The sequence below is a fragment of the Embiotoca jacksoni genome, unplaced genomic scaffold (genome assembly GCF_022577435.1).
Source record: "Embiotoca jacksoni isolate LCO1_2020_lvr unplaced genomic scaffold, fEmbJac1.0.p SCAF_5, whole genome shotgun sequence".
NCBI classification, from domain to species: Eukaryota; Metazoa; Chordata; class Actinopteri; family Embiotocidae; genus Embiotoca; species Embiotoca jacksoni.
Genome location: NW_027185403.1, coordinates 7,304,281 through 7,327,750, shown reverse-complemented (window position 1 = coordinate 7,327,750; position 23,470 = coordinate 7,304,281). Strand labels below are relative to the sequence as shown.

Below are 23,470 nucleotides of genomic sequence, written 5' to 3'. Positions count from 1 at the left end.
GGGAGGCGGGCTCTGAACCCCATCTCGCCCTCTCTCAGGGTTTAAGAAAGTGCTGAGGGCCAGATGACGTGGCAGTGGCTTGTCTATATTTGGCTTTGAGGAAAAAGGCAGAGAGCAGGCGGGCCAGAAGTCTTTTTTTTCTTTCTTTCTCTCTCTCTCTCTTCTTAATTACAGCTCACACACAGCACCCCACCTGTGATCTGAGACGCCCCACCGTGTGTCTGGTCTTTTGTAAGTTTACTGACAGAAAGATTTTAGGTACATGTTGACAAATGAAGTGTCTTTTTCCAATCATTTTCTCGCTGAGATGAAGCAGCTACAATCAAGTTGGAGCAGGAGTGTGTTTGTGTGCAGGCGTGTTATCATTTCTATAGAAACCTTTGCCAGGACAGATGATGAAGAGGGGAGAGGAGGGGGGGGGGGGGGGGCTGCCCTGACCAGAAGCCTCCAGGCAGCCTGAGTCTCTCCTACCTTTCCCTTGTACTTACAGCAATTACAGGCCTGCACCCGCAACTATAATAACGGTATAATGGGATGGCAGCAGAGCAGCAATAAAAGCCACCCCTGACAGATTAACAGCCCTCTGCAACTTCTGAGCTGTAATTAACAATGAGACCGAAAAGGAACAGAGAGAAAAGAAAGGAGCCAGATTGAAAGCTTGAAAAGATAAAGATTTTTAAAAAAAAAAGGGACGGCCTGTCTTTGGAGGGATTTTAATAAAATTAGGACGAGCCTTTAACTGTCAGCAGGGAGGAGTCGAAGCTGGAAGGAAATGGCATTGAGGTCCAGATTGAAGCTGCCTTAAAGGTTAAAATGGACTAATATGCGTTATTTCTCAGGGTTCAGTTTTATCCCCTTGATGTCTCATTTACCTTTTGGTAGTGATAGATACCACTCTCATCTTACTGTAAATATGAAGCTAACTAAACTGACAGTCTCTTAGCTCAGATTAGTTCAGCAAAAAGCTCCAGTGCCTCGATCCACAGCTAACAAAAGTTCAACTATCAGGAACTCTAATTAACACGCGGTAGCTCATTTAATTAGTGCCCCTCGCCACTATTACTAGTTTTGCGGGGAGCTGTGTCTCGGACCTTTACATACAGTATTGTGGTCGGACTATTTCTTGGCCAAAACTTCCCGGGATCTCATATCTCATCTGGTTGCCAGGCAACGGGTCCAGCCTAAAAACGTGTCTGTAAAAACTGCAATATTGCAAATTACTGCTCAGTTTAAAGGCACAGTGGGGTCAGGACATCTGTTGGAGAAACCCTGGCGTTTCTCAACTTCGGACATTAACAGAAGCACATTGGAGTGAAGAATCACAACTGTCAATTTACTGCACCTTGATATGGAACCAAAATATATGCAGCATCTAAATGACTACTGTCAGGTATTTGGCCCTTCTTACACTGCTTTTAACACCCGCTGTGAAAAGCCCTGTGGTCACGCTTTACGGCAGGTCACGGAATATGGTTTGACACTGACACAGGTATTTTGTTTACACTTGTTTTGACGGCCAGCGTTTAAGCTGCTGCCCTAAATATGCTGAACTACTCCCTTCAACCCTGGCAAAGCCTCGATGGAGACGTTTTACCTGCGGGGAGAGGGCGGTGCAGGCATTTTTGTGGAGACAATAATTGCAAAATGTGCAGCTATGTGTGTGTGCCTCTTCTGGTGAGAGGAAGATGGCTTTTGCCTACATAATCACACACATGCCTTCGCTCTGGTGGCATCCCGCCCCACCACCACCACCACCTCCTCCTCCACCTCCTCCCTTCCTCCCTCCCTCCAGACTCTCTCTGTCTGGAGCTCCGTGCCATTCTCACAGAGGATCTGCAGAATAATGGAGGCACATCATGCAGCAGGTCTCCGTGTTTGCAGCAGAGCTTTCTGACCTGCATACATCAGACCGGAGCTCATTTAGACCAGGGATCTGTAACACACTGTAAAGACTCGTTTTAAATATTCACTGCACAAGGACTTCTTTCATATGGTTTTCTGCGTCACGTCTTTTTATGTCGGCGGACTTTTTTTTTTTCCGTGTTTTGATGTTTATGTGAGGGGGGATTAACAGGCCCACCGTGGTTTTTCCAACATAAATCTTTTTTTTTTTTCTTTTTTTTTTTCAAAGTTTTAGAGCAAGCTACTTTCTGTTTACCTTTAACAGGGAATGGGAGGACCTCATTGGTTTTTTGTTTTTTTTAAGCTGTAACTAGATTTTGTGGAAGAGGATATGGGCCGATTTTTTGCTCCACTGCTGGGTCTTTTGGAGGTGAAAGCTCGGGAGCCGCGCTGCCTCAGATAAAGTGCGCCGCTCAGGTTTTGGTTTGGAGGATTTGCGACATGGGCTGAGCTCCTGTGAGGACTCTGAGCTCCTAAAAGCTATTTAATTATCCGAGGATGGACAACGGAAAACGGAGACGGATAAAACTCTTAACTTTTTGGTCAGACTGTTGTTAAATATCTTCACCTTTACACGCAGAGAGCGCGCTCCCACCGGCACGGGACACCAGAGCTCTGAGCGCATCAGACTGGAACTGAAGCCTAATTTCCAATCATTAAATTTAAGGGGTTTACATTGGAGTTTGGTCGGAGTGTGTTGTACAAGCATTTTCTAGTTCTGATTTGTTTTTTTTATCATTAAATGTAACCTATTTACATTTAGTAATTTAAATGTAGAGTCTGAAGACGTGGTGACAATGCGTCGTTGTGTGTATGGCGTAAAAACAGGCGGGCGCATGGATGAAAATGTTGTGAATTTACCATAGAAGAAGTGAAGTCAGCCGGTGTGGTTTTCCTCTTCCACATGAAGTGGCTTCGACCAAAATAACCTATTAGAAGTGGATATTTGGGTTCGTTAAACAAGTCTTTTCAGCCCAAGTTTCAGAGTTGCTGGTTTAACGCTCGGTTTTACGCACACATTTCCTCGCGCTCGGTTCGGAGACGCAGCTTGCGACAGCCCACCCCGGTGATCTCTGTTCCTCAGCGGACAATGTGGCTCCCCCGTCTCTCGCTGCTGCTGCTGCTCCGGTTCTCCGGTGTGTTGCTGGTGGAGGGGTTCAACACGTGCCAGTCCATAAACCTGGACGCGCAGAAGTCTCGGCGCATCGAGGCGGTTCGCGGTCAGATCCTCAGCAAGCTGCGTATCCGCAACCCGCCGGACGACGAGGACGAGGACCCGCCGTCCGGCACGGTGCCCCCGGAGGTCATGTTGCTCTACAACAGCACGCGGGAGCTGCTGAAGGAGCGCGCGCGTCTGGCCGAGTCCGCGTGCGAGCGCGAGAGCAGCGAGGAGGACTATTACGCCAAAGAAGTACAGAGGATTGACATGCAGCCCCTCCGCACCGACACGAGTGAGTCTGTGATGTATGACAAGGGTTCTCGATGTGTGGCACGGGGTCCTCAGGGGTCTCTGAAGAAGTTATATAGGCCTAATGGTGTCCGTGGTTTCTTGATCTTAATCACTGGCCTTGACGTCCTTTAGTTGTGAGTTTTAATAGTTTGTTTTAAAGACTAAATAGGTAAAAAAAAAAAAAAAAAATAGGTGTTCCAACATTTTGCCTAATCATAACAGATATCAACTGTAAATTATAAATTAAACGTTGCATCATCCTCCCTGTAAAGTGAGGGAAGAGGCTTCACCATAATCAGCTCTAGCTGATCTTATTCAGACCCTACTAAAGTCAAACAATCAATATGTAAACATCACCCTTTACAAAGGTGCAGCACTGCAGTAGCTACATTGACATGTTAAAAGTTAAACACAGAACTAGTTTAATAATCACCAATTTAATGGATCTGCTGCTTCTGACTGCTCTATACCTGGTTCGGCATTTCAGTCTGTTGAAACGTACTATAGTTTATACAGTAGGTCCCCGTTTAGCATTTATTAGCAGATACATATATAACAAAATACATACTATAATGTAGGATGAGGAGCTAGACCGACATTATGTTTGTTCGTTTACATTATTTGTCAAATAATAAACTGTAACTCACTATAAAACAAATTATAACTGCATTTTACTGTATTTTTTTTCTAATTTCTCTGTACATCGGCATACAGTTGTGGATGTCCAAAGAAGGAGATACGTTCACAAATACATTCACAAAGACTTTATAATTATTCTGCTCTAAAGAAGATACTACATGTATATATATTTCTTGATAAGAGCACTACTATTCAGAGTTGTCAGTAAGGGGAGTAAAAAGTACAATATTTCTTTCTGAGGTTGAGAATTTTCTAAAAATGAGCTTTTAACTCTAGTCCAACTACTTGAATATTTTTCAATAAAAAGTTTGCTTGTTATTTGATCTTTTAACTAGAGATACTTCTGTGAGCCACTGCCCAGCTCCACCCAAGTAAAACTGTAAAAAACTACCATTGACGTGCCGTCGAGCAAGGCACTCCGTTCTCTGAGTGGGTCAGAGCAGCTTTATATAGTCAAACTGCCAGCTGTGTTTGGCAGCAGCCAGATTTCATGTTAAGAGAAAAAAACGTGGTGTTGATGAACCTTATTTGTAAGATTTTCAGATTAATGGTGCTGGATGCTACATGGAAGATAATAACTAGGTGGTAGGTGAAACCCATGAACACAACAATCACCCTTTTATTAAACATAAGACCCGATACATTTAGTCACTGTGGACAAACCTATAATTTAGTTTCAAGACGCTCATCAGCAGTTTAATTATGTCCGAGACAATGCATCAGTCCCTCAGTGCTGTTTTAACCAATAGCATAAATACAACATTGTCTGAAGACACGACATGTTGTTGGAGCTTTGTTTTCTCTGTCCAGATGTGGTGCAGCCAGCAGCACCCAACCCCCATTACAGAGTGGTCCAATTTGATGTCAGCGGAGTCGACCTGACCAACAGCACCCTGGTCAAGGCTGAGTTCAGGATCTTCAGAGCTCCCAACCCGCAGGCCCGGGCCTCAGAGCAGAGAGTGGAGATCTACCAGGTAACCAGCAGAGTGACACCAAGTCGCCATGAAACACCTGTTTACTGCTTTGAAACCAGCAGAACAACCAAACCAGAGTGTAACCGTCAACCTCAGTGGGAGACAGATTGATCTGTCTTTTATTTTGAAGGAGACACTGAATCCGAGCTTCTTAAAATCACTTCAGGCCACATTTGTCTCATCTTATCTTGAAAGAAGCAGACCCAAGAGTTTCCCTGCATTTTTGGCTGCAGGTCAACTAGACTATTATGACACTAAATCTTCCCCCAATTAAGCCATTTATATTTTGGCCTCAGGGAGACTTTTCTCACTCACAGAAAATACTAGCTGTGCAAAAGTGGGCCGTCATAATTTACAGGCCTGATGACAGGTTTGGAGATCATCTATTATTCAGGTAACAAAAATATGTGTTCTTTATGTAGGGATTGAGAAGGTGAACTGATATTTACAGGTAAAAAAAAGTAAACGTGTATGTCTGCGTCAGCTCCGTCACTGTCCTGCTCTGTGTTTGTTGGGTCAGTTTCTAAAACCAGACAAAGAGAGCACCTCCACTCAACGTTATATCGACTCCCGCACAGTTCAGCTGAGGACTAAAGGAGCCTGGATCTCTGTGGAGGTCACCGAAACCGTCAAGGACTGGGTGTCAGATCCAGGTCAGCTTCAGCCCCGACAAGCCTTTTCCCCGTCGTGATCTGTTCAACATTGTTTGTATAGTTCATCCCCACACATGTCCCTTTTTTCTGCTGTCTACTTCAGAGAATAATCTGGGCCTGAAACTGGGCGTCCACTGTCCCTGCTGCACCTTCGTCCCATCCACCAACAACATCGTTCCCAACAAAAGTGAGGAGCTGGAGGCCCTGTTTGCTGGTTTGTGACAGTTCTTTAGTTTTTTCACTGCATATTGTGATTAACAAAATCTTGTTACTCTTACAGTTATGTGCAGAATGGATGATTAGTTCAGCTTTCTAAAGGCTGTGACTCATTTTTACTAAATGCACCTCTTACAGAAATATTCTAGGCCAGGAAGACAGCCTGTTTCGCTTCATAGACATTTAGTGAAAGACCTACATTTTAATTCAGCCTGATCATGAGAATTTTAGTCTTTTCTGATGACTGCTGCCACTCTATGTAGATGCCAGTGGGGCAGCGATTTGAAGAACTAAAACATGATGTCAAACTTCAGTTTTATCCCAGAGGCCATTAAGATGAGAAATGCACACTTAACAGATGGAAAAAGTGGGAGATTTGCTATCACAGCAACGATCCTGCAGGTCACGAGATGTGAGCATGAAGTGGGGTGTGTTCTGTGTGGCTCCACCAACATGATTAATGAGTCACTTACACACTATCATGCAGGAATAATGGAGAAACTGTTCTTACCCACTCTGTGATATTATTGAATACCAGTCTGCCTGCGTTGCTTCATTTATGCCCCCAAATTATGACACTTTCCTCAAGATTTACACTCCGCTGAGCCAAGTCTGGGGTTTTTCACACTTGTGACTCTGATGTAAGACAAGCGGGGGCTTGTTTTGAGCTCCCGTAGAGCCAGAAAAAAACATGAAGTCAGGCCACCATTCCTGGTCTCGGAAACATCTGTATCACATTATTTCATATTTGTTCAGCAGTGTTGAAAACTCGTAGAACAAAATTATCTCAGAAAAACACGAAAAGTTAATACTCAATATGAACTACTACATTTTTCTGGATTTTAAATTGTGCAAAGACAAATAAATCAAAGCTACCACTTAACAGTTGTCAACTTTTTTGGCTGGTGACCCTTTAAAATGAAGTAATGTCCGCCCACAAACCCGACAAAGAATGCACAAATGTTCAGTTGTGAGCACTTTCCGTAGCAGATTGTTTCCTTGGAGTAGTTTTTACAACTCTAAAGAGAAAACGATCTTGTATTTTGCCACAAAAACAATGAAGATTAGAGAAGGAGCTGAAAAAATACACATCATTTGTGCTGCAGAGTATGTTTTTTTTTTTCTGATGTCCTTTCTTGTTAATCAGTTTGTGACTTATTTATCCTGTGACAAGAACCACTTCACAAACTGTCACCCTGCTCTCTGTAGGTGTGGACGATGAGCGGCTTCGTCGGATGAGAAAGCCCGGTCAGGTTAAAGGCCAGGCGGACTTCAGTACCAAGACGCCCCACCTCATCCTCACCCTGCTGCCCAGCGACAGAGTGGACAACCCGGCCAAGAAGAACCGCAAGAAGAGGGCGGCCGCCACAGACACCACAACCTGCTCCCGGTAGGCCGCCGACCAGCCACTCGCGCGGTTTTGTGTGATTGACTGACAGCAGCGACACTCCTCTGGGATTTGTAGTTTCATAATTCTGAAATTAAAAAAAATTCTCCTGACCCACTTTGCAGGCTATTGTGCAGCAAAACTAACAGTACTGACATTGTGTTTATCGACTGCGTTTTATTTAGACTACCTCACGCTGCAGGGGAAAACTCTGGTAGCCTTGCATAGTCATTACCTTTTGATGGCTGGTTCTTCACCGGTGACCTGTGGTAATTTTCCCGTGACCCGACATTTGGTTTGTGTCTTTGGACGTTGAGGTGCAGGGTGAGAGTTGAAATGCGTGTGGTGTGTCTGTCTCTGTGTCCCAGCGGCTCAGACCACGGCTGCTGCCTGCGCTCGCTCTACATCGACTTCAGACGCGACCTCAACTGGAAGTGGATCCACGAGCCAAAAGGTTACAAAGCCAATTTCTGTGCCGGCAACTGTCCGTACCTCTGGAGTGCCAACAACCACTACAACATGGTGAGTTTCAGGGGTCATCTATTTCTGTGAGGTGACGTATAACCAGGTCTCTGCTGAATCTTAAACCCAACCAGTGAAAATGTACATCAAACACTTGGTCCGATTAATTATTCTTTGATCGGAAAGTTCCTGATATATATCAAACTGTTGCCACAAAAGACTGTTTTATTTAAAATATGACTTATTGTGTTTAGTCGGCTATTAACACTTGAGAAGTTTGACTTTTGCTTGTTAAAGAAAGGTGTTAAATCAAGTGCTGCTTTGGTCTTGTAGCCAGTGTGCTGTCACTAACTTAAAAATATTTAAGACAATATCGCAGCCTTATGTGTGGCCGAGTCCAGACACAAGTTCCTTGATATTAGCAGCTCATTTTTTGACTTCCTACAGCTTCTCCAAGTGCATCAGACCACAACTGAGAGTAATAACGCCGACTTCCCTCTAGCAAGGTTCAAGCAAAGACTAATATGTTCTTTTTTCCACATTATATTTTCTTCTGACCTTATGTGCTGAATCATTTGAGTGGAAACAGTGACAGGCCTGTCAGTGCAGAGACAGACAAATTATATAAGCAGAAAAATCACAGTAGCTCCTCTGACTCTCTGGTAAAACACTCTGGTTTGGACCAAACTCCAATCAACTCTCAGCCTGGCTTTAATGCACAGAAAGTTTGAAATGCGGGTAACGATTTCCCTGAAATGAGCTTCATGTGCATTGTTTGTGGTGACTACACACCACGGTTAGCTAAGATCGGTTAACCCCAGTGTCATAAATGGGCTGCCACCTCACAGAAGCCTATTTACTACAGAACATATAGCTTCATGCAAAACACCTCGTCTCGTTCAGCTCATTGCTCCGCCTGCAGCTTCACGCACTCTTCCAGAACCTTTAGCTTTTACGTGTCCATACTTCATGTGCGTCATTCTAACATGTCGGAATGTCTCATTTATGTAACACCTACATTTTTTTAAATGAGGCATTTTGCTCCAGTTCAAAATGTGGTTTTAGTTCAGTGGAGTTTGGCAGCTATTGTTGGAGATGTTGAACTGTTTGAAAGAGAAAGAAAGAGATGCTGAAAGATAGAGGTAATAGCAGAGGTGTCCAAATTCTTTCCCATTAAGGGCCAAAAAATATGGGCTGCAAATATTTAAAGCACAACTCTTTTATCTGTGTAATAATAGTTTATTATTTTGCAGAAATTATTGTCAAAAACAGTAATCTCGCCAATTTTCTCTACGTTTTTTCTTGCCAGTGTGCCGCTGCCTCGATCGCTATTCTTGACTGGCACTCAAAGTCAGTGACGTAGGACACACTAACAGTACATGAGCATCATCAGGAGAGAATATCCTGCTCTTTTATAAATAAAACGTAGGCCAATATAATTTGATAGAGAAAATTAACAGCCCTAAATTGGACTGCTCTGGGTGCTAATTAGAGCCCGACCAATACCAGATTTTTGGGGGTGTTACCGATATTAGGGAGTTAAAAAAAATCGGATATATTGAAACATCGGCCAATATTCTTTATACATATACTGTATATACAGCATATGTAAACACCAATTTTTACGATGGCGTTTTTAATGGCTGGTGTTGTGAATTTGAGAAAAGGAGCTTTAATCTGTATATTAACACAATGCAACATATCAACACTGCAAACCTCTTTCCTGCATGATGTCATATCTCAGGCGACGTACTCCGTCTCCTTGGTGCTGATGAATTTTAAAGCTGTCCATGCTGTCAGTGTGCTGACTCCCTCTGTTAATGAGATGGCCACCTTTAGTTTAATGGATACTGAACTTCATCCTCCTCTGTGTGCCGCATCGCTGCGTCTGCGGTGCTTGTAGGAGTGGAGTCTGGGCTCTTGTTCTGCTTGGATTAATAGCCTCAGCTCGGACTGTTGACACAACACTTATCTTCCTTTTTATGAGTCCAGCAGCTTCTGTCGATAAACCTGAGAGGCAAATGTGTGCACAATCACACACACACACACACATACACACACATAGTCCTCTGTGTTGTACACATAGTTACACGTATGCTGTTTATTCTTTGTAACTCAGATGATGTTTCCAGCTCAATCCTATGACTGACAATGAGAAAGAAAGAAACCCACAATTTGTACGTTTAATAACCAAAACTGCTCAAACTTGCGCAAAACGTTGTGTTGATGCAGGACCTCATCGTTCAAACTGATAGACTGGTTGAGAAAATATACTTTATGAGTTTTTAACGTGTCTTGGTCTGTGCTCCCTGGTCAGATCCTGCCCCTGTACAACAAGCTGAACCCCGAGGCCTCCGCCACACCCTGCTGTGTTCCTCAGGACCTGGAGCCCCTCACCATCATGTACTTCATAGGCCGCACACCACGTGTTGAGCAGCTCTCCAATATGGTCGTCAAATCCTGCAAGTGCCGCTGAGGAAGACGAGCCCAGACGAAGAGGTGAGGGAGACTGAGAGAAAGATGACAGGACTAAAACTACAAACTGGTTCTCTCTTATGGAAAAAAAAAAAGGACAGATGGATCCTCTGATCATTAAGCTTTGCCGTCTGATCACCTTTAGCAGACTCTTTAGATGTTATTTTTTATGCTACCTGACTCGCATATCAGGATTTTGCTGCCATCACTAACAGGCTCCCATCGTTTGACTTCACTCTCTGGAACCTTCTGTTGTAAATATGACACCATAGCTCTATTAAACCTGTACTTGGATATGAGAATTAAAAGGAGGTGTTGTGTGATTTGGCCATGCTTGGTCCGCCTGCTGCAGAAAAAAGGATTCTTTTTTATCAGGATTTTGATTCCACCTCCGTCGTATTCCTGCGGCCGTGGGCAGCGGAGCGAGCCAGACGTGCCCCTGTTTGCTTTAGGTCTGACGGTGTTGATAGGAAGGGGGCGGCGTGGAAAGGTTTGCAGACTGAGATCTTTAGGCGAAGGAGGAAGGGAACAGATAGAAAAGAGAGAGAGGAGCTGTGTCCAGGCACAGGCCCTGCCAGCTCTCTGCGGTCCCGGGCTCAAATCTGCCCGGCGTAAACAGGATGTGAAAGATTTCCAGACACCGACCCGACCACTCACGGAACGCCAGATTTAAATTCTCCCCTCATCTCCTCTGTCTCTCTCTCTCACTCTCTGTTGCTGGAGGTTCTGGGATTTGTGGTGGGAGGAGAGAGGGAGAAAAGAGAGGCTTTGAAAATGAGACGTGGGACGATAGGGCTGCATTTGGAACGGCTACAAGTTTGGAAGGTGGTATTTTGCAGCCTTAGCAAATTTGTAACTATTTGGGTCTGGCTCAAACATTCCATAATCACACTCGCGTGCTCGTTTTCTCGACGTGCATTCATTATCTTATTGTAAAAAGTTGTTGACTCATTGTTGATCCTCTGCTGTGGGTATATTTTGTCATACCCATGTTTACCATCAGCCTCACTGGTTCACTCTGAGTCTCTCTCTCTCTACACCCAAGTATCCACATTGACCACGTTTGATAGAATGTCTAAATGCTGAAAATAAAAAACATCCCAAGGGCTCATTTTAAATATAGGCTCTCTGGTATGCCAGTGGTTTGTGTGAGAGGGAGACAGAGAGCAACTGTGTGTGTGTGTGTGTGTGTGTGTGTGTGTGTGTGTGTGTGTGTGTGCGTGTGTGTGTGTGTGTGTGTGTGTGTGGTTGGTGAGGTCATGCATGATAGCACAGAAATCATTGCCCCGGTTTTATTGTGAATTTTTTTTTGTCATTGTGTCTGAAAAACATCTGCAGATGTTCTCTCTGTGACCCTGCTAAAAAGTGAGATGTGTGGGGTTTTTTTTGTGGTTTTTTTTATGTGTGTGTTTGTTGAAACTCTGGTTGACAATAAAGTTTTAGTTAAATACGAAGCGACAAATACTCAGTTGTCACAACAACATCCAGTTATAGACGTATTAAACGGGCAAGTGGTTTTCACGCATCTACTGGAGTTTTGCCACGACCACAGGAAATATTCATTTTGAATTTGCTGGCAATAACATTGTGTAACTGGATACCTCGAACATTATTCTGGTCAACACTTTATGTAACTGCTGTTCTAAATGAGTGTGCAGGGTAGATCAAAGGATTGATTTACCCAAATAACAACAACAACACAAACCCTGTTGATTTGTGGCCACGCTGCCCAGACTTTTAGATATCTGAGTAACAATGCAGTAATTGAAAAAAAAGTCCAAACTCCTCATCATGAGGAATATTTTTGAATGCCTGTTTTCAGAATGTATTCAATTAACTCTTAAGTCCTTATGTTGGTTTAATGCTGCATTCATTGGGGTCGTATTTACTTTGTACACCAGAATGTATGAACGCCACCCTCTTGTGGTATTCACAGCCCAGAGTTCATGGTTTGTTGTTAAGCTAATTTTTTTTCCATTTTTTCCTCAAGTCATTTTGGTGTCATTCGTGAAAGTCAGTCCTCCTTTTTAGTTTCCTGAAGTTCTATCTGAAAAAAAAAATGCCATCAATAATTAGATATTAGGCTTCAAAAAGCAATATGTTTGGGGGCTTGTCTGTTTGATTGACAGGCCTGCGGTGCAGTCAGGTTTCCGCTATAGGAGGGCGGGCGTAGTGTCCTGGGGTTGCCAATCACCGCTCGCTCCCCCCAGCTCGTCCAAATATGGTTACTTCTGGCTCCAAACCGCTTCAAATACTCAAGATGGTAAGGGCCAAAATGTGAAACTTGAACTTCAAAGGGGCAGTTCACAAATCATTGGGTGACGTCACAGTTGATTGCTGCTTGGTTAGTGGCAGCTGCTAACAGGCTAATGTTTGTTAACTAACTAAAATAGAGAGAATGGAAACATTATATGTGCTTAACGTCAACATGTTTAACATGCTCGACCACTGTGCGTATTTACAGCTTTACAGAGCTGCTTGAATCAAGTATTGCTCACTGCAGAGCCAGATTCACCAGGTCCAGAGATGTTGTGGAAAGGTTAGAATTAAGGTAAGGGATAGCTCAAATATAAATGTAGAGACCCTGTGTGTTGGGATGTGGGCAGAGATCTCAGAAATGAGTGTCTACAAACCCTCTAATGCTACGCAGGGTGTATATTTGATCATCATTTTGGTGAATTGACCCGTTAATGTTGTGAAGTTGAATTCAATGATACCCATTTCTTTACTGAAAGGAGCCAAGTTTGTAGCCAAGCAGCTTCTGCTGTTAAAATAGCTTAAAGAGATACAAACTGTTGTGCAGCCATCGCAGTAAAATTGTTTTGCTAAGCCGCACTGAAAATGCAGCCACTCTCTGTGTGTGTGTGTGTGTGTGTGTGTGTGTGTGTGTGTGTGTGTGTGTTGGTGTTGGGGTGTGTGTTGGGGTGTGTGTTGGGGTGTCAGGGCTCGAGATGTGGTGCGGCTCCCTCCCCTCTGAGTAAACTAGCCCCAGCATCTGTTAGTCTTTTACACTTAACTACCCCTTGCTATATCCAACCTGTACTTATCCCACGGTAGAGCGCCCTGCTCCGTCCAACACTGGGTCCCTCTGTCCTTGGGAGGGACGTGTGCTGTGAATATCGCCCCCCGCTCTCACACACACACACACACACACACACACACACACACACACACACATACACACACACACACACACACACTTCTTTCTTCATAAACTACATCTGTGCCTTTGACCTTGAGAAGGGAGGGTGTGCGTACCCACACATACATATCCGCCGAAAATATGTCATGATTCATGGGCCTGGTTCTTGACACACTCACCCACCCTTCCTATACTGACCAGAATGTAGAAGCCTTTGATACGTGCTGTAAATCTTTCTTAAGAATAACAGGAGGCGGTCCCGTCTCTCTTGCACCTTTACGGTTTGGACACGACTAGATTGAAGCCATTCCTATTTATTTCCAGCAGTTAAATTAAAACACAGCTCTCGGGGCAACAGGACACCATAAACACAACATATAAAGTTAGACAAGCAACAGAGTGGCAACGAGACACAGGAGTAAACAGAAGATACCGATCTGTGGCCGCAGCATTATTGAAGCTGTATCCTTGGAGCAGTCAGACTTGGAGACCAGAGGTGTACTTGAGGCCCGACAGGGCGGCCAAACCCACAGGGTCCTGGCTGTTCTCTTCTTTAACAGATGAGGGCGTCATTTCTGTTTTCTCTTTCCATAAATGCATAGCAGGCTGATTCAATTTAAGGTAAAGAGTGATATATTGTTTGGTTTATTGACAGTTCGGTCTATCTGGTGGTGATTGTAAAAAGTCACATTGTTCATTATACACTGACTTGGTGAGGTGGAACATGCCCAAATGATTTATTTAGCCGCAAACAGCGATCAACAATAAAAACTCACTTTAAAATTCAGAAATTTTAAAATGAGAGTAACTTTTTACTCTGTATGTTTTCCTCATAAAAATAGTAAATCTACATCCAAATTATGAAACCTAAATCTATCTTAATTATGTGCCATCTCACCGATACAGAAAATAAGTTTCATTGTGTTTTTCTTTTTACTGGGAACCATCCAAATTTTTCATTTGAAAGATACAAACAGATCTAGGTTTTATCTAACAGGGTTATCCACGTACAGAAACATAAAATTTAGGGGGAAAAAACATTAGCAGACGTGTAAACTTGTAGTTCTTTAATTTGTTGTTATTCAGAGCACAATTTATAAAAAATGTTGCACTTAAACACTTTTGTAAAGGTGACGAGCCAAATATTCGACAGAATAAAAAAACAAGCCAATATTTACATTGTTCAGATTGAGGGATTGAGTCCCCCTTCTCTCAGTGAGAGTAATTACAAAAACACTATCGACACGTTTTTACGCCGTAAGCTCACCCGTTGCCTACTCTGTGTCGACTGTCGAGGCTGTACAACTTCAGATCAATAAAATAAAAGTTGTCACAACACCTGCAAACTAACTTTGAACCGCCGGTGTGATGATAACATTTGTGAAGTCTAGAGTCGCACAGTTGAATTATTTTATCACCCTTTGAGTTAGCAAAGGGCTAAATCGGGAGTTAGCAATTGAAAATAGATCGAGATTTTTTTCAGCGGTGATAAAGTTTCGCACTGTAACGGAGGACACTTTTAAAAGAACTTAAAAGTTCCATCATCCCACTGTTATCTGCATTTCCACAGCAGTTTAATTGATCTGCAAGGATTGGGCAAGTCAGTTGGCAAACTAGCTTATATGTGTACATACATACAGGACTGGAGTGTGGCACGTTAAATTCAGTGGACATATGCACCTAGGATAAAAAACAGCTTTGCGGCCAAATATTTTTTATAATGGCACTTGAAATAAAATGCTTTGAGTACTTGATCAATCAGAGAAGTTCAGAGCAGCAAGTGCCATCCTCCAAAGTTTACTAAACTTTGGAAAGTACGAAATGCACTTAGAGGAACTGAGTTCCTCAAAAGGTTCCAAGTCTCTGGGGAAGGTTCCTGTAATGGAAACGCAACTTTAGTGACTTTAACTGTTCCGTTTGGTGGGGCTTTTTTGAAGATAAAAGGGCTCTCAATTTAAGCATCTTACTCTTTACCAACAGTGCCCTGTATCATATAAATTGTATATTAAGAAGAATTAAAATAATTTTAGAGAAACAGTAAAAACATCCTTCATAGTTTCAGGACTATGAAAATATTGCTGATAGGTCATAGTCAGCTCACCACTCTGAGCAATCTACTTCTCCTTCCAGGAATCTGTCAACAAGTGAAAAAATATGTGGGAGCCTGAATCAGAGTGGATTCAGTCAGTTACTTATTTTGGCGATGGTGAAGGGCAGAGTGCCACGATAGACTCATGTCGTAGTTCCTGCTCCTGAGTAAGCAGGAACTGATTGTTTATCCCAAATCCACCAAAAGTTCATTCAGGACGTTTAGGGTTCAGGTCATTTAAAATCTGCTGCTCTACAGTGGAAACCAGCCATTTTTAGACTGTATGCAGTATATAAACTGAACTTTAATCTTAACAGGGTTCAGAGACAGGAAATTAGCATTGTTTTTTTTTTTTTTTTTAAATCTCTCTCTCTCTTGATATTGTGCTTCTGTTTTTGTTTCAGGAACTGCTTCGATATTGTTGCACTGTATGGTAAGACAAAAGGGCACAGTTTAGAGGTACAAACTGGTTTTATATCACTCAGCATCACTGCTTAGGCACTGCAGGCTTTGTGCTGTGTAAAAGCACACTGTGGAGTTTTTCTTCTTCACCGTCAGTCGCCAAAACACATTCTGTGTTTCCTTGAGGTCTAACAAACTTGTTGAATGCATATTCTTCCTTATAAAACATTTGTACAGTTTGCAACCCACATTGTTTACATCCGTGTTTACTAGCCTTTCTGTCGTCTTCACTGTCTTTGTTGGAGCATTTGCGTGTTTCTTGGCATGTTGCTGCCATCTATTGATCAGTGGAATAATGTGAAATCATTGGCTGGAGTGTGTGTTGCATCAGTGCATGTCCTAGTGTGCATACACATGAACAATCGACATGTACAAACATTGCATCATAGCAAAACTCCACATGGAACCTTTAAGGAAAATGTCAGTTATATAACAAAAGTATCTGCCAAGGAGTTCAGTTTAATATCAAATGACACTTTGCACGCGCACGCGTGTGTGTGGAAAGGTCTGATAACGATCACTTTAATGAGTCACTTCAAGACATTATGACGCATCTCACAGATTCAGCTGAAGACAAACAGCACATGAAAGGCGTGTGCACAGAAACCTGCACAGTTATTTATGTCGCAAAGGAGTCTTTAAAAATATTAAAACATTGAAAAAGTATGAGCCAAGAGGGAAAGTGGTCACGCGGTGGTGACTGAAGACAGAACACTTGATAGTAACGTTGGTACGCACCACAAACTTACAAATAACTTTAGTTTTGCTTTAATAGCCAGACAAACATCTGTGTGCTTTCTTTGAGCACGAAGCTGGTTTTTATTTGACCCTTTTTAACCCTTGAAAATATTGAAGAGCAGTTTCATTAACCAGCAGATGAAAGAATTTTCAGGGAAGTTTTCTTTATCCCGCAAAACGACTTCTATCTTGCAGGTTTTCAGTCGTCAGGACCTGTGAGACAGCGTTACATGGAGGTCTGACGATGAATAATGGCCCTGCCGTGCTTTGAGACTGATGTTCTGTTGTTGTGGTTCCGGGTCTCCACCCATCGCAGGGTTTTCCCCCAGGATTTTTTTTTTAGCCGAGGTGGTGAGCCACCCAGATCCTAACGCACAGTGTCATCAATTTAGTTAGTACATGAAGACCTCAACGCACTTTAAATATATGTAATTTACTGTGTAAAATATGTCCCCTGTTCTTTCTCCCTTTTGATGTTTTTCGATTTTACAAAAGTGTAGAGCTTTTTTTCTCATGTTAGCAGAAGTTGTCTTCTTTCAAGTGAAGTGGCCGACTGCTGTGGGAAACCCTACACTGAATTTAAACCTCGTAGTCATTCCCCTGAAGTTAGCCTCACAAAACCAGCTTTAATCTGAGATTTAGCGTCGAGAATGTCTGCCGAGAATCGACTGAGCTTAGCAGCTAAAAGCAAAATCAACAAAGTTGATAATTATGTTTATTGTTATCTGGATAATGACGTGTCTAATTGCCTCCTGAAACCACTGAAAGTGTTTCCACCAGGTGTGGTCCAGTTTAAAGTTAAGCACGAATCATTCTAAGATTTGTCTCTTTATTTAGATTCATGTCATATATTTTGGGGAACAACGTTGAAGCAACCTGTTTATTCAAAACCAGCTCATAGTTTTAACAAAATTTGTGAGATGATTTTGTGAGGCTAACCATAAATAGTAAAAGATCCTGGACACCAGCCACATTCATGATGGTGAGATCTGCGTGAAGTGTGTGTCCTCTTACTGCCAGGAGTGTAAAGTCTGCTGTAAACCCACAGCTCTGATGTGGACTGTTACGTTCCGTCACATCTGGATATCGCTGTGAGTGTGGTGGTTGTCAGAATGCAGGAGCCGAGTCTGTCTGGTTCAGGTCTGAGAGAGACGAGTCTGGAGGTGGTGTTGGGGGATTGGATGGCGGCTGCGTGTCACTGCTGGGCCTCCTCACCTGCACGGGGCTCCACCTGTGTGACAGCTGCCTCCTGATGCTCCTCCTCTTGGGCTTTCGCGGTCGTCTCCTCCTCTCTTCGCTCGCCGCCGGCTGGGCGCGGTCACTCAGCGTGTCTGAGGACTCGTCGATGTACGCCAGGTTCTCTCCGAAGAAAGCCAGCAGCTGGCAGCCCGGTGAGGAGGCGGTGGTGAGGTGGGGGGAGGGAGGGAGGACTGGCTGGAAGGGTGGGGGATTAGGGGAGGAACGAGAGAGGAAACTAGGGGCAGGTGAGTGTTTGTGGCGACTGTTTGCTACGGATTCAAAGCTCTCTACTGGAACCAGTTTGTTTTTCTCTTGTGCTGTGTTCATCGGGGAGCCTCTAGCTCCACCCTCCTCCATGCTGCTGATGCTGCGGCAGGGCTGGAACTTGTAGAGTGCCGAGAAGGACAAAGAGACACAGGAGCCATCGGACTTGGAGTCAAATGGAGACTCAGATCCGTAGAGAGATCCTTCCTGCATGGCTGCACCTGCTGAGTCCAGCTCTGAGGTGGAGCGGGCCACCGGGAGGGAGAACGAGCGGGTCAGCAGGTGAGGAAACGATCTGCCCCGCGCCTGCAGACCCGCAGCAGGGTCCACCTTCAATCCCAGCGTTGCTCTCGGGACCGTCGCCCCTCCGACAGCACTCAGCCGCGGTCTGGACTTGGCCACCGCCCTCTCAACAGACGAATGGGCCTCCAGCTGGCTCATGGAGCTGGAGAGGCCGGCCCAGCGGTTCAGCAGGTGTCCGTTCTCAGATCCCCCTCGAGCCAAGTGTCCCAGAGTGCCCTGGGCTCCCCGGCGGATGCGTCGGCGCTCGCTGCGTTTCCATCGCCGACGCTGCAGGAGGAAAGGGTCGTTGAATTCCAGAGGGTTTGGGATGCGAAAGTCCATGGACATGTTCTGGATGTTCTGCGTCCAGTCTGTAGCGTGAGCCCTCAACTCCTCCATCTGAGAGGGAGAGAGGGAAACATTAGGCGATGAGTGACAACATGAAGTGCAGCTCTTCCTCTGGGTTTACATTCCTGCCTTTCTCTCACCTCTGCGCGGGTCCTCTTAGACAGCACTCGGAGCCAGTTGCCAATCATAGTGAGGATGGAGGCAAAGTAGGCGAGACCAAACACGATCCACAACAACACCAGAGGCTTAAAGAACATGACATTTTCACGACCTCCACCTGGACACAGAAAAAGTGGACTTTAAAAGGGTTTTATTGTCGTGATGTTCCAGAGATCTGAAACATGCAGAGGCGTGCTGGACCAGGATTGCACAGCCACTTCCAGTATTGTGTACAGTACTACAAGTATTGTTTTCATTAGTTATCAATCTGCAGATTAATTATTCAGACTGTGAAATAACAGTAAACAAATATTGTGCACACTCCACAAGTCTTCAACTCACATATATTCAATTTATAATGAGACTTATATTACCATCATCCTTATGTCATGTTTGAGAAGCTGGAAACATCAAATGTTGGAGTGTTTTTTTGCTTGAAAAAGAACTGAAACTATCAATAATGATGATTAATCGATTTATGGCTCCAGCTGTGATTGTGTACATGTGTGGTATGCTGCAGTGAAGTATGAATATGGCACCACACGACACCAAAGGTTCACATTTGTGATCTCAGGCTGTATCTATTCAATGACAATAGAATCGCAAAATGATCTTCTTACAGATATCGAGACTGCAAATAAAAGCGTAAAATAAAGGACCTTTAAAAAAAAATTGACACACCTGCTGTGTGTGTGTGTGCGTGTGCGTGTGCGTGCGTGTGCGTGTGCGTGTACCTGGCACATAGTCCCCGAAGCCAACCGTGGTGAGGGTCATGACCACAAAATAGAGCGACTCCAGGAACGACCAGTGCTCCACTTTCCGAAATACGACTGTTGGCACAGCGAGGAAGATCAGACAGCCAATCAGGATGGAGAGAACAGCAGAGATCACGCGCACAGTCGTGGGCCTGACCTTACGTTTCTACAAGAGAGAGGGAGAGCAGATGCAGAATGATCAACACTCACACATTTTAAACAGAAAGTGCACAGGTTGAAATGAAAGGAGGTTAAAAATCATTAACATTCAGGTTGAATGTAAACGTGACCGATGTTTTGGCGTCTTTTTAAGATGAGAGTTATCAGTTACAGGTTACTTAGTGGAAGATATAAAAAAAAAAAAGGGAATTACGTTTGTGACCTTGAGGTTGGCACATCTCGGATATCCAGACTGTCTGGAAATTTCCAGACAGAAAATTAAATAACTAAAATTTGACCTCTTCCTCGGCTACAATTACCAGGGTGCCCCTAAACAAGGTTGCGGCGACAGCACTGATAACAGCTGTACAGCAGGTCTACACTGTAATACAGGTTTTAGAGAAATTGTCACTCGCACAGAGACAGTTACAGTTTTCGGGACTTTTAAGGAGCCACTTCTCGCTGCTCTATTCAGCAGTTCTATAATATTCCTTCCTTTTTAAGAATTTCACTGAGAATCTCTTCTTTCATACAAACAAGAGCAAAGCTTTGCTTCCAGGTAGTAGATTCTACAAGGTTCCTAACCAGAAACTCACTCAGAACCCAGTTATTGACTGTACGGCAGTGACATCATGTCACTGACACGAGGCTGTCAGGTTTAAAGCTGTGATTCAGTCAGGTGTAAGTCCAACTGAGGTCTTGGTTCCGGTTCCTGGCAGGACAGACCATTCTCACCAGGAAGAGGGTCTCAATCTTCGCCACAGCTCTCCGCAGCACCGTGCCCATGTGGTCACCCACTCCAGCGAGCAGGATGCCAAACATGGGGATGCCCACCAGGGCGTAGCACACGCAGAACAACTGGCCGTAGCACGTCCGAGGAGACAGGTTCCCAAAGCCTGTTAAAAAAAAAAAAAATGCAATTAGAAGAATAAAGTTATTTTAATTATCAGAGCAATTTTGTGTCATTATCTTCTATTTACAGTTTAATGGAGATCCACTTCTGAGATGTGTTTTGGACTGACATGAGGACTGTGAAGAGGTCATCGGTTTACACAGACAGAAATTCACGTACAGTTAGTTACACAGATTTACATGCCTAGGACCAGAGATTAAAAGGAAAATTAAGAGAAATATTTTCTTGACATAAAATTGTATCAAAATGAAGGGCAATCATGAATACATTAAAAAAAAAATTATAATTTTTTATTTATTTTTAGATGGATCCAACTACAACTTCTTATTTAAGTTATTAATTTAGTTTTTGGCCGCCAATGTGATCATTGGTATGAGTCTGAAGATTTATTTGGGGCCAAAATATCTTTGAAATAGACAAATATGTTCAGATTTATGCTACAGTGAAATAAATAACTGCAGAACACAGTCCAACGGGAAAGATGTTTTCACAGATGAGAGATTTGGTTGCGGCGATGACAGGCTGATGTTTGTTCAGAATTCAAATCAGATCTCTTAAATATTACGGCATCTCTCTGAGAAAAGTTTGTTCTCCTATTAATCTTTTAACAATGTGTGTCAGGTGTATATTTTTATAAGACAATTCTGAAAGTTTTCCCTCCAGATGAGTCCTGCCGCCTACCTATGGTGGTGATGATGGTACCACAGAAGAAGATGGCCGAGACCATGTCCCAGCGGGTGGTCAAGTTGGCAGGAAGGCTGCCCACATCCAGGCCCGCCTCGACCGCAGACACTAACCTCTGCAGGTGAGAGATGTAATTCAACTGAAAATCTGCTCACAGTCTCAGTTTGGCTTTCTTTAGTTGTGTTTCTATTTAGGGCCCGAGCACCGAAGGTGCGAAAGCTCAATTGTTGTCCAAGGAATTATTATTCTTTTCGTTCCTTATTTTTCTCCGCAAAGAACTGCATTTTTGGAGGCTTTATAATATTCAAAATCTCTCCAAAACTCTTAAATTTGGTACACGCGTCTCTCGCGGCGAAACATTTCGTATTTTAGTACCACAGTGGGCGTGGCCAAACTGCTCGCAGATGCCCCGGTGGCTAGATGAGATGCTACATTTACCTACATGCACAAAATGCGGTGGACATGTGTATCACACCTAGACGTACAAAAAAATTCCAATGCACCTTTAAGTCAACTCAACAGGAAGTCTGCTATTTTGAATTCAGTCGCCATTTTTGGTGATTGAAACATGTACTTTAATGAAGTCCTCCACCACCACTGTGCCTGTGATGCTGTGACTTTCTTTTGTCCTTTCGAGGCCACTTTTATTTCATATTTTGGACGACAATGCAGTCATACTGAGCATGTTGTCTCGAAATAGGAAAAAAAAAAGTCATACTAGTCATGAAAGTCATACGCATGTCATCCGAAATGGGGAAAAAAAGTCAACAATTTGAAATTGTTAGAACCTGAAAATTCAACTACATGCTATAGTATGAGGGTTTTTTTTATACTTTAGACAACATGACATTTTTTGCACATGACATGCATGCCTCCAGCAAGAATCGAAAAATGACCCGACTGAGAGGCACTAGCACGCTGCTTCAGAGCTGGAAATGGTCTCATGAAGACACGGGTTCAAGCCGCGCTCAAGATAGTACACATGGTTCACGGAGGGCGAGGCCCTCTAAGGCTAAGCCACAACGGTTCGGGTTTGTATATGCAGTCATACTAATACCAAACGTCAACAACAATACAAAACTCAAATAAACAACAACAAAAGTCACCCAAAAGGTCAGACTTATTCAAATGAAAATGAGCCTAAGTCTAGTTTGAGTGATAGGTTTGCTTTCACGAGCTTGTGGAAGTATTCAGGGGAATCTACTGGCAGAAATAGAATACAAGATTCATAATGATGTTTTTTTAATTAGTGTGTATTCAAAGAATCATTCGGTTGTCATTACCTTACAATGAGCCCTTCATGTCTACATAGGCCACAGAGGCCACCATGTTTCTACAGTAGCCCCAAAGGGACAAACCAAACACTGGAACTGGAGGGCCATTTACTTTTTTCAATTGTATGTTTGTTTGTGTGGAAGCTAATGGACATATGTGTATTGTGTTGTCTGTACAGTTAAATCAGAAGGAGCAATATTGCATATTTCTGTTTGATACAGTCGTTTAGAGTGTTTAAGTGGAATTATGTTGTGTGTAGTGTGTTCAATGATACCTTCACGAGCTTGTGGAAGTCCAACTCGGTGACACAGGAGTTATTAATGAGGAAGTTATGCTTGGTTTTCAGCAGGTCATTGCGTGCCGAGGTCTCCTGAGAGGTCTCGAGGTTGACAAAAACAAACGCTCCCATGCCCAGGTACAACATGACCCCCGTCAGAAGGGTGGTGAGGGTAGCACACCGCATTTTCTCCCAGTCGCCCCCCCCGCCCGTCCAGGGTCAGGGGTCCGAGCTCAGAGGCCAGGGTCTGGTCGGGCTCTCAGTCAGGATACACCGGGACACAACTGGCTGTAAACAGGAATATCCTTTAGAGAGGTTATGTATCTGTGAGCAAGGAAATGTCCAAACAAGCATCACAAGTGTTCTTGGACGATATCAACAACCTTCACACATCTGTGCGTCAAACCAAGACCGGGGACAGAAAAGATTAGAGCTTGGTATATATAAAAACACTTGACTCACACCTGCACTTTAATCCCTCTCAATTACCATGATGGTTGCAGTGAGTTTGATTAAAGATAACCAG

The 23,470-nt window shown here is 43.6% G+C and overlaps 2 protein-coding genes across 4 annotated transcripts; one reads left to right on the top strand and one right to left on the bottom strand.

Annotated features, from left to right (window-relative positions):
- Positions 1-430: 430 nt before the first annotated feature.
- tgfb5 (transforming growth factor, beta 5) lies at positions 431-17,516 on the top strand. Of its 3 annotated transcripts, XR_011179313.1 has the most exons (9): positions 431-3,353; positions 4,802-4,965; positions 5,486-5,618; positions 5,722-5,832; positions 7,044-7,224; positions 7,590-7,743; positions 10,001-10,182; positions 15,794-15,822; positions 16,785-17,516. XR_011179313.1 is itself a non-coding variant. In XM_069170924.1 (8 exons), exons 1-7 carry the CDS (start codon positions 2,993-2,995, stop codon positions 10,157-10,159), a joined length of 1,263 nt encoding a protein of 420 aa, XP_069027025.1. In that variant the 5' UTR covers positions 431-2,992; the 3' UTR covers positions 10,160-10,182; positions 15,794-17,516. The 3 variants fall into 3 exon arrangements, 2 of the variants coding, with proteins under 2 accessions (XP_069027025.1, XP_069027024.1); XM_069170924.1 differs by having other exon boundaries at positions 15,794-17,516; XM_069170923.1 differs by lacking the exons at positions 15,794-15,822; positions 16,785-17,516 and having other exon boundaries at positions 432-3,353; positions 10,001-12,369.
- On the bottom strand, positions 17,461-23,130 carry kcnk4a (potassium channel, subfamily K, member 4a). Its single transcript, XM_069170922.1, has 6 exons — positions 22,942-23,130; positions 21,390-21,507; positions 20,531-20,691; positions 19,616-19,802; positions 18,863-18,999; positions 17,461-18,773 (listed from the first exon to the last, which is right to left on the bottom strand). Exons 1-6 carry the CDS (start codon positions 23,128-23,130, stop codon positions 17,697-17,699), a joined length of 1,869 nt encoding a protein of 622 aa, XP_069027023.1. The 3' UTR covers positions 17,461-17,696.
- Between the last annotated feature and the right edge of the window lie 340 nt (positions 23,131-23,470).

Coding starts and splice junctions, on each gene's coding strand:
- tgfb5 (XM_069170924.1), top strand. CDS start 2,993: ATGTGGCTCCCCCGTCTCTCGCTGCTGCTGCTGCTCCGGTTCTCCGGT. Junction 5,619..5,721: donor GGACTGGGTGTCAGATCCAG/GTCAGCTTCAGC, acceptor TGTCTACTTCAG/AGAATAATCTGGGCCTGAAA. Junction 5,833..7,043: donor GCTGGAGGCCCTGTTTGCTG/GTTTGTGACAGT, acceptor TGCTCTCTGTAG/GTGTGGACGATGAGCGGCTT.
- kcnk4a (XM_069170922.1), bottom strand. CDS start 23,130: ATGCGGTGTGCTACCCTCACCACCCTTCTGACGGGGGTCATGTTGTAC. Junction 21,508..22,941: donor ACTTCCACAAGCTCGTGAAG/GTATCATTGAAC, acceptor TCTCACCTGCAG/AGGTTAGTGTCTGCGGTCGA. Junction 19,803..20,530: donor AGATTGAGACCCTCTTCCTG/GTGAGAATGGTC, acceptor TCTCTCTTGTAG/AAACGTAAGGTCAGGCCCAC.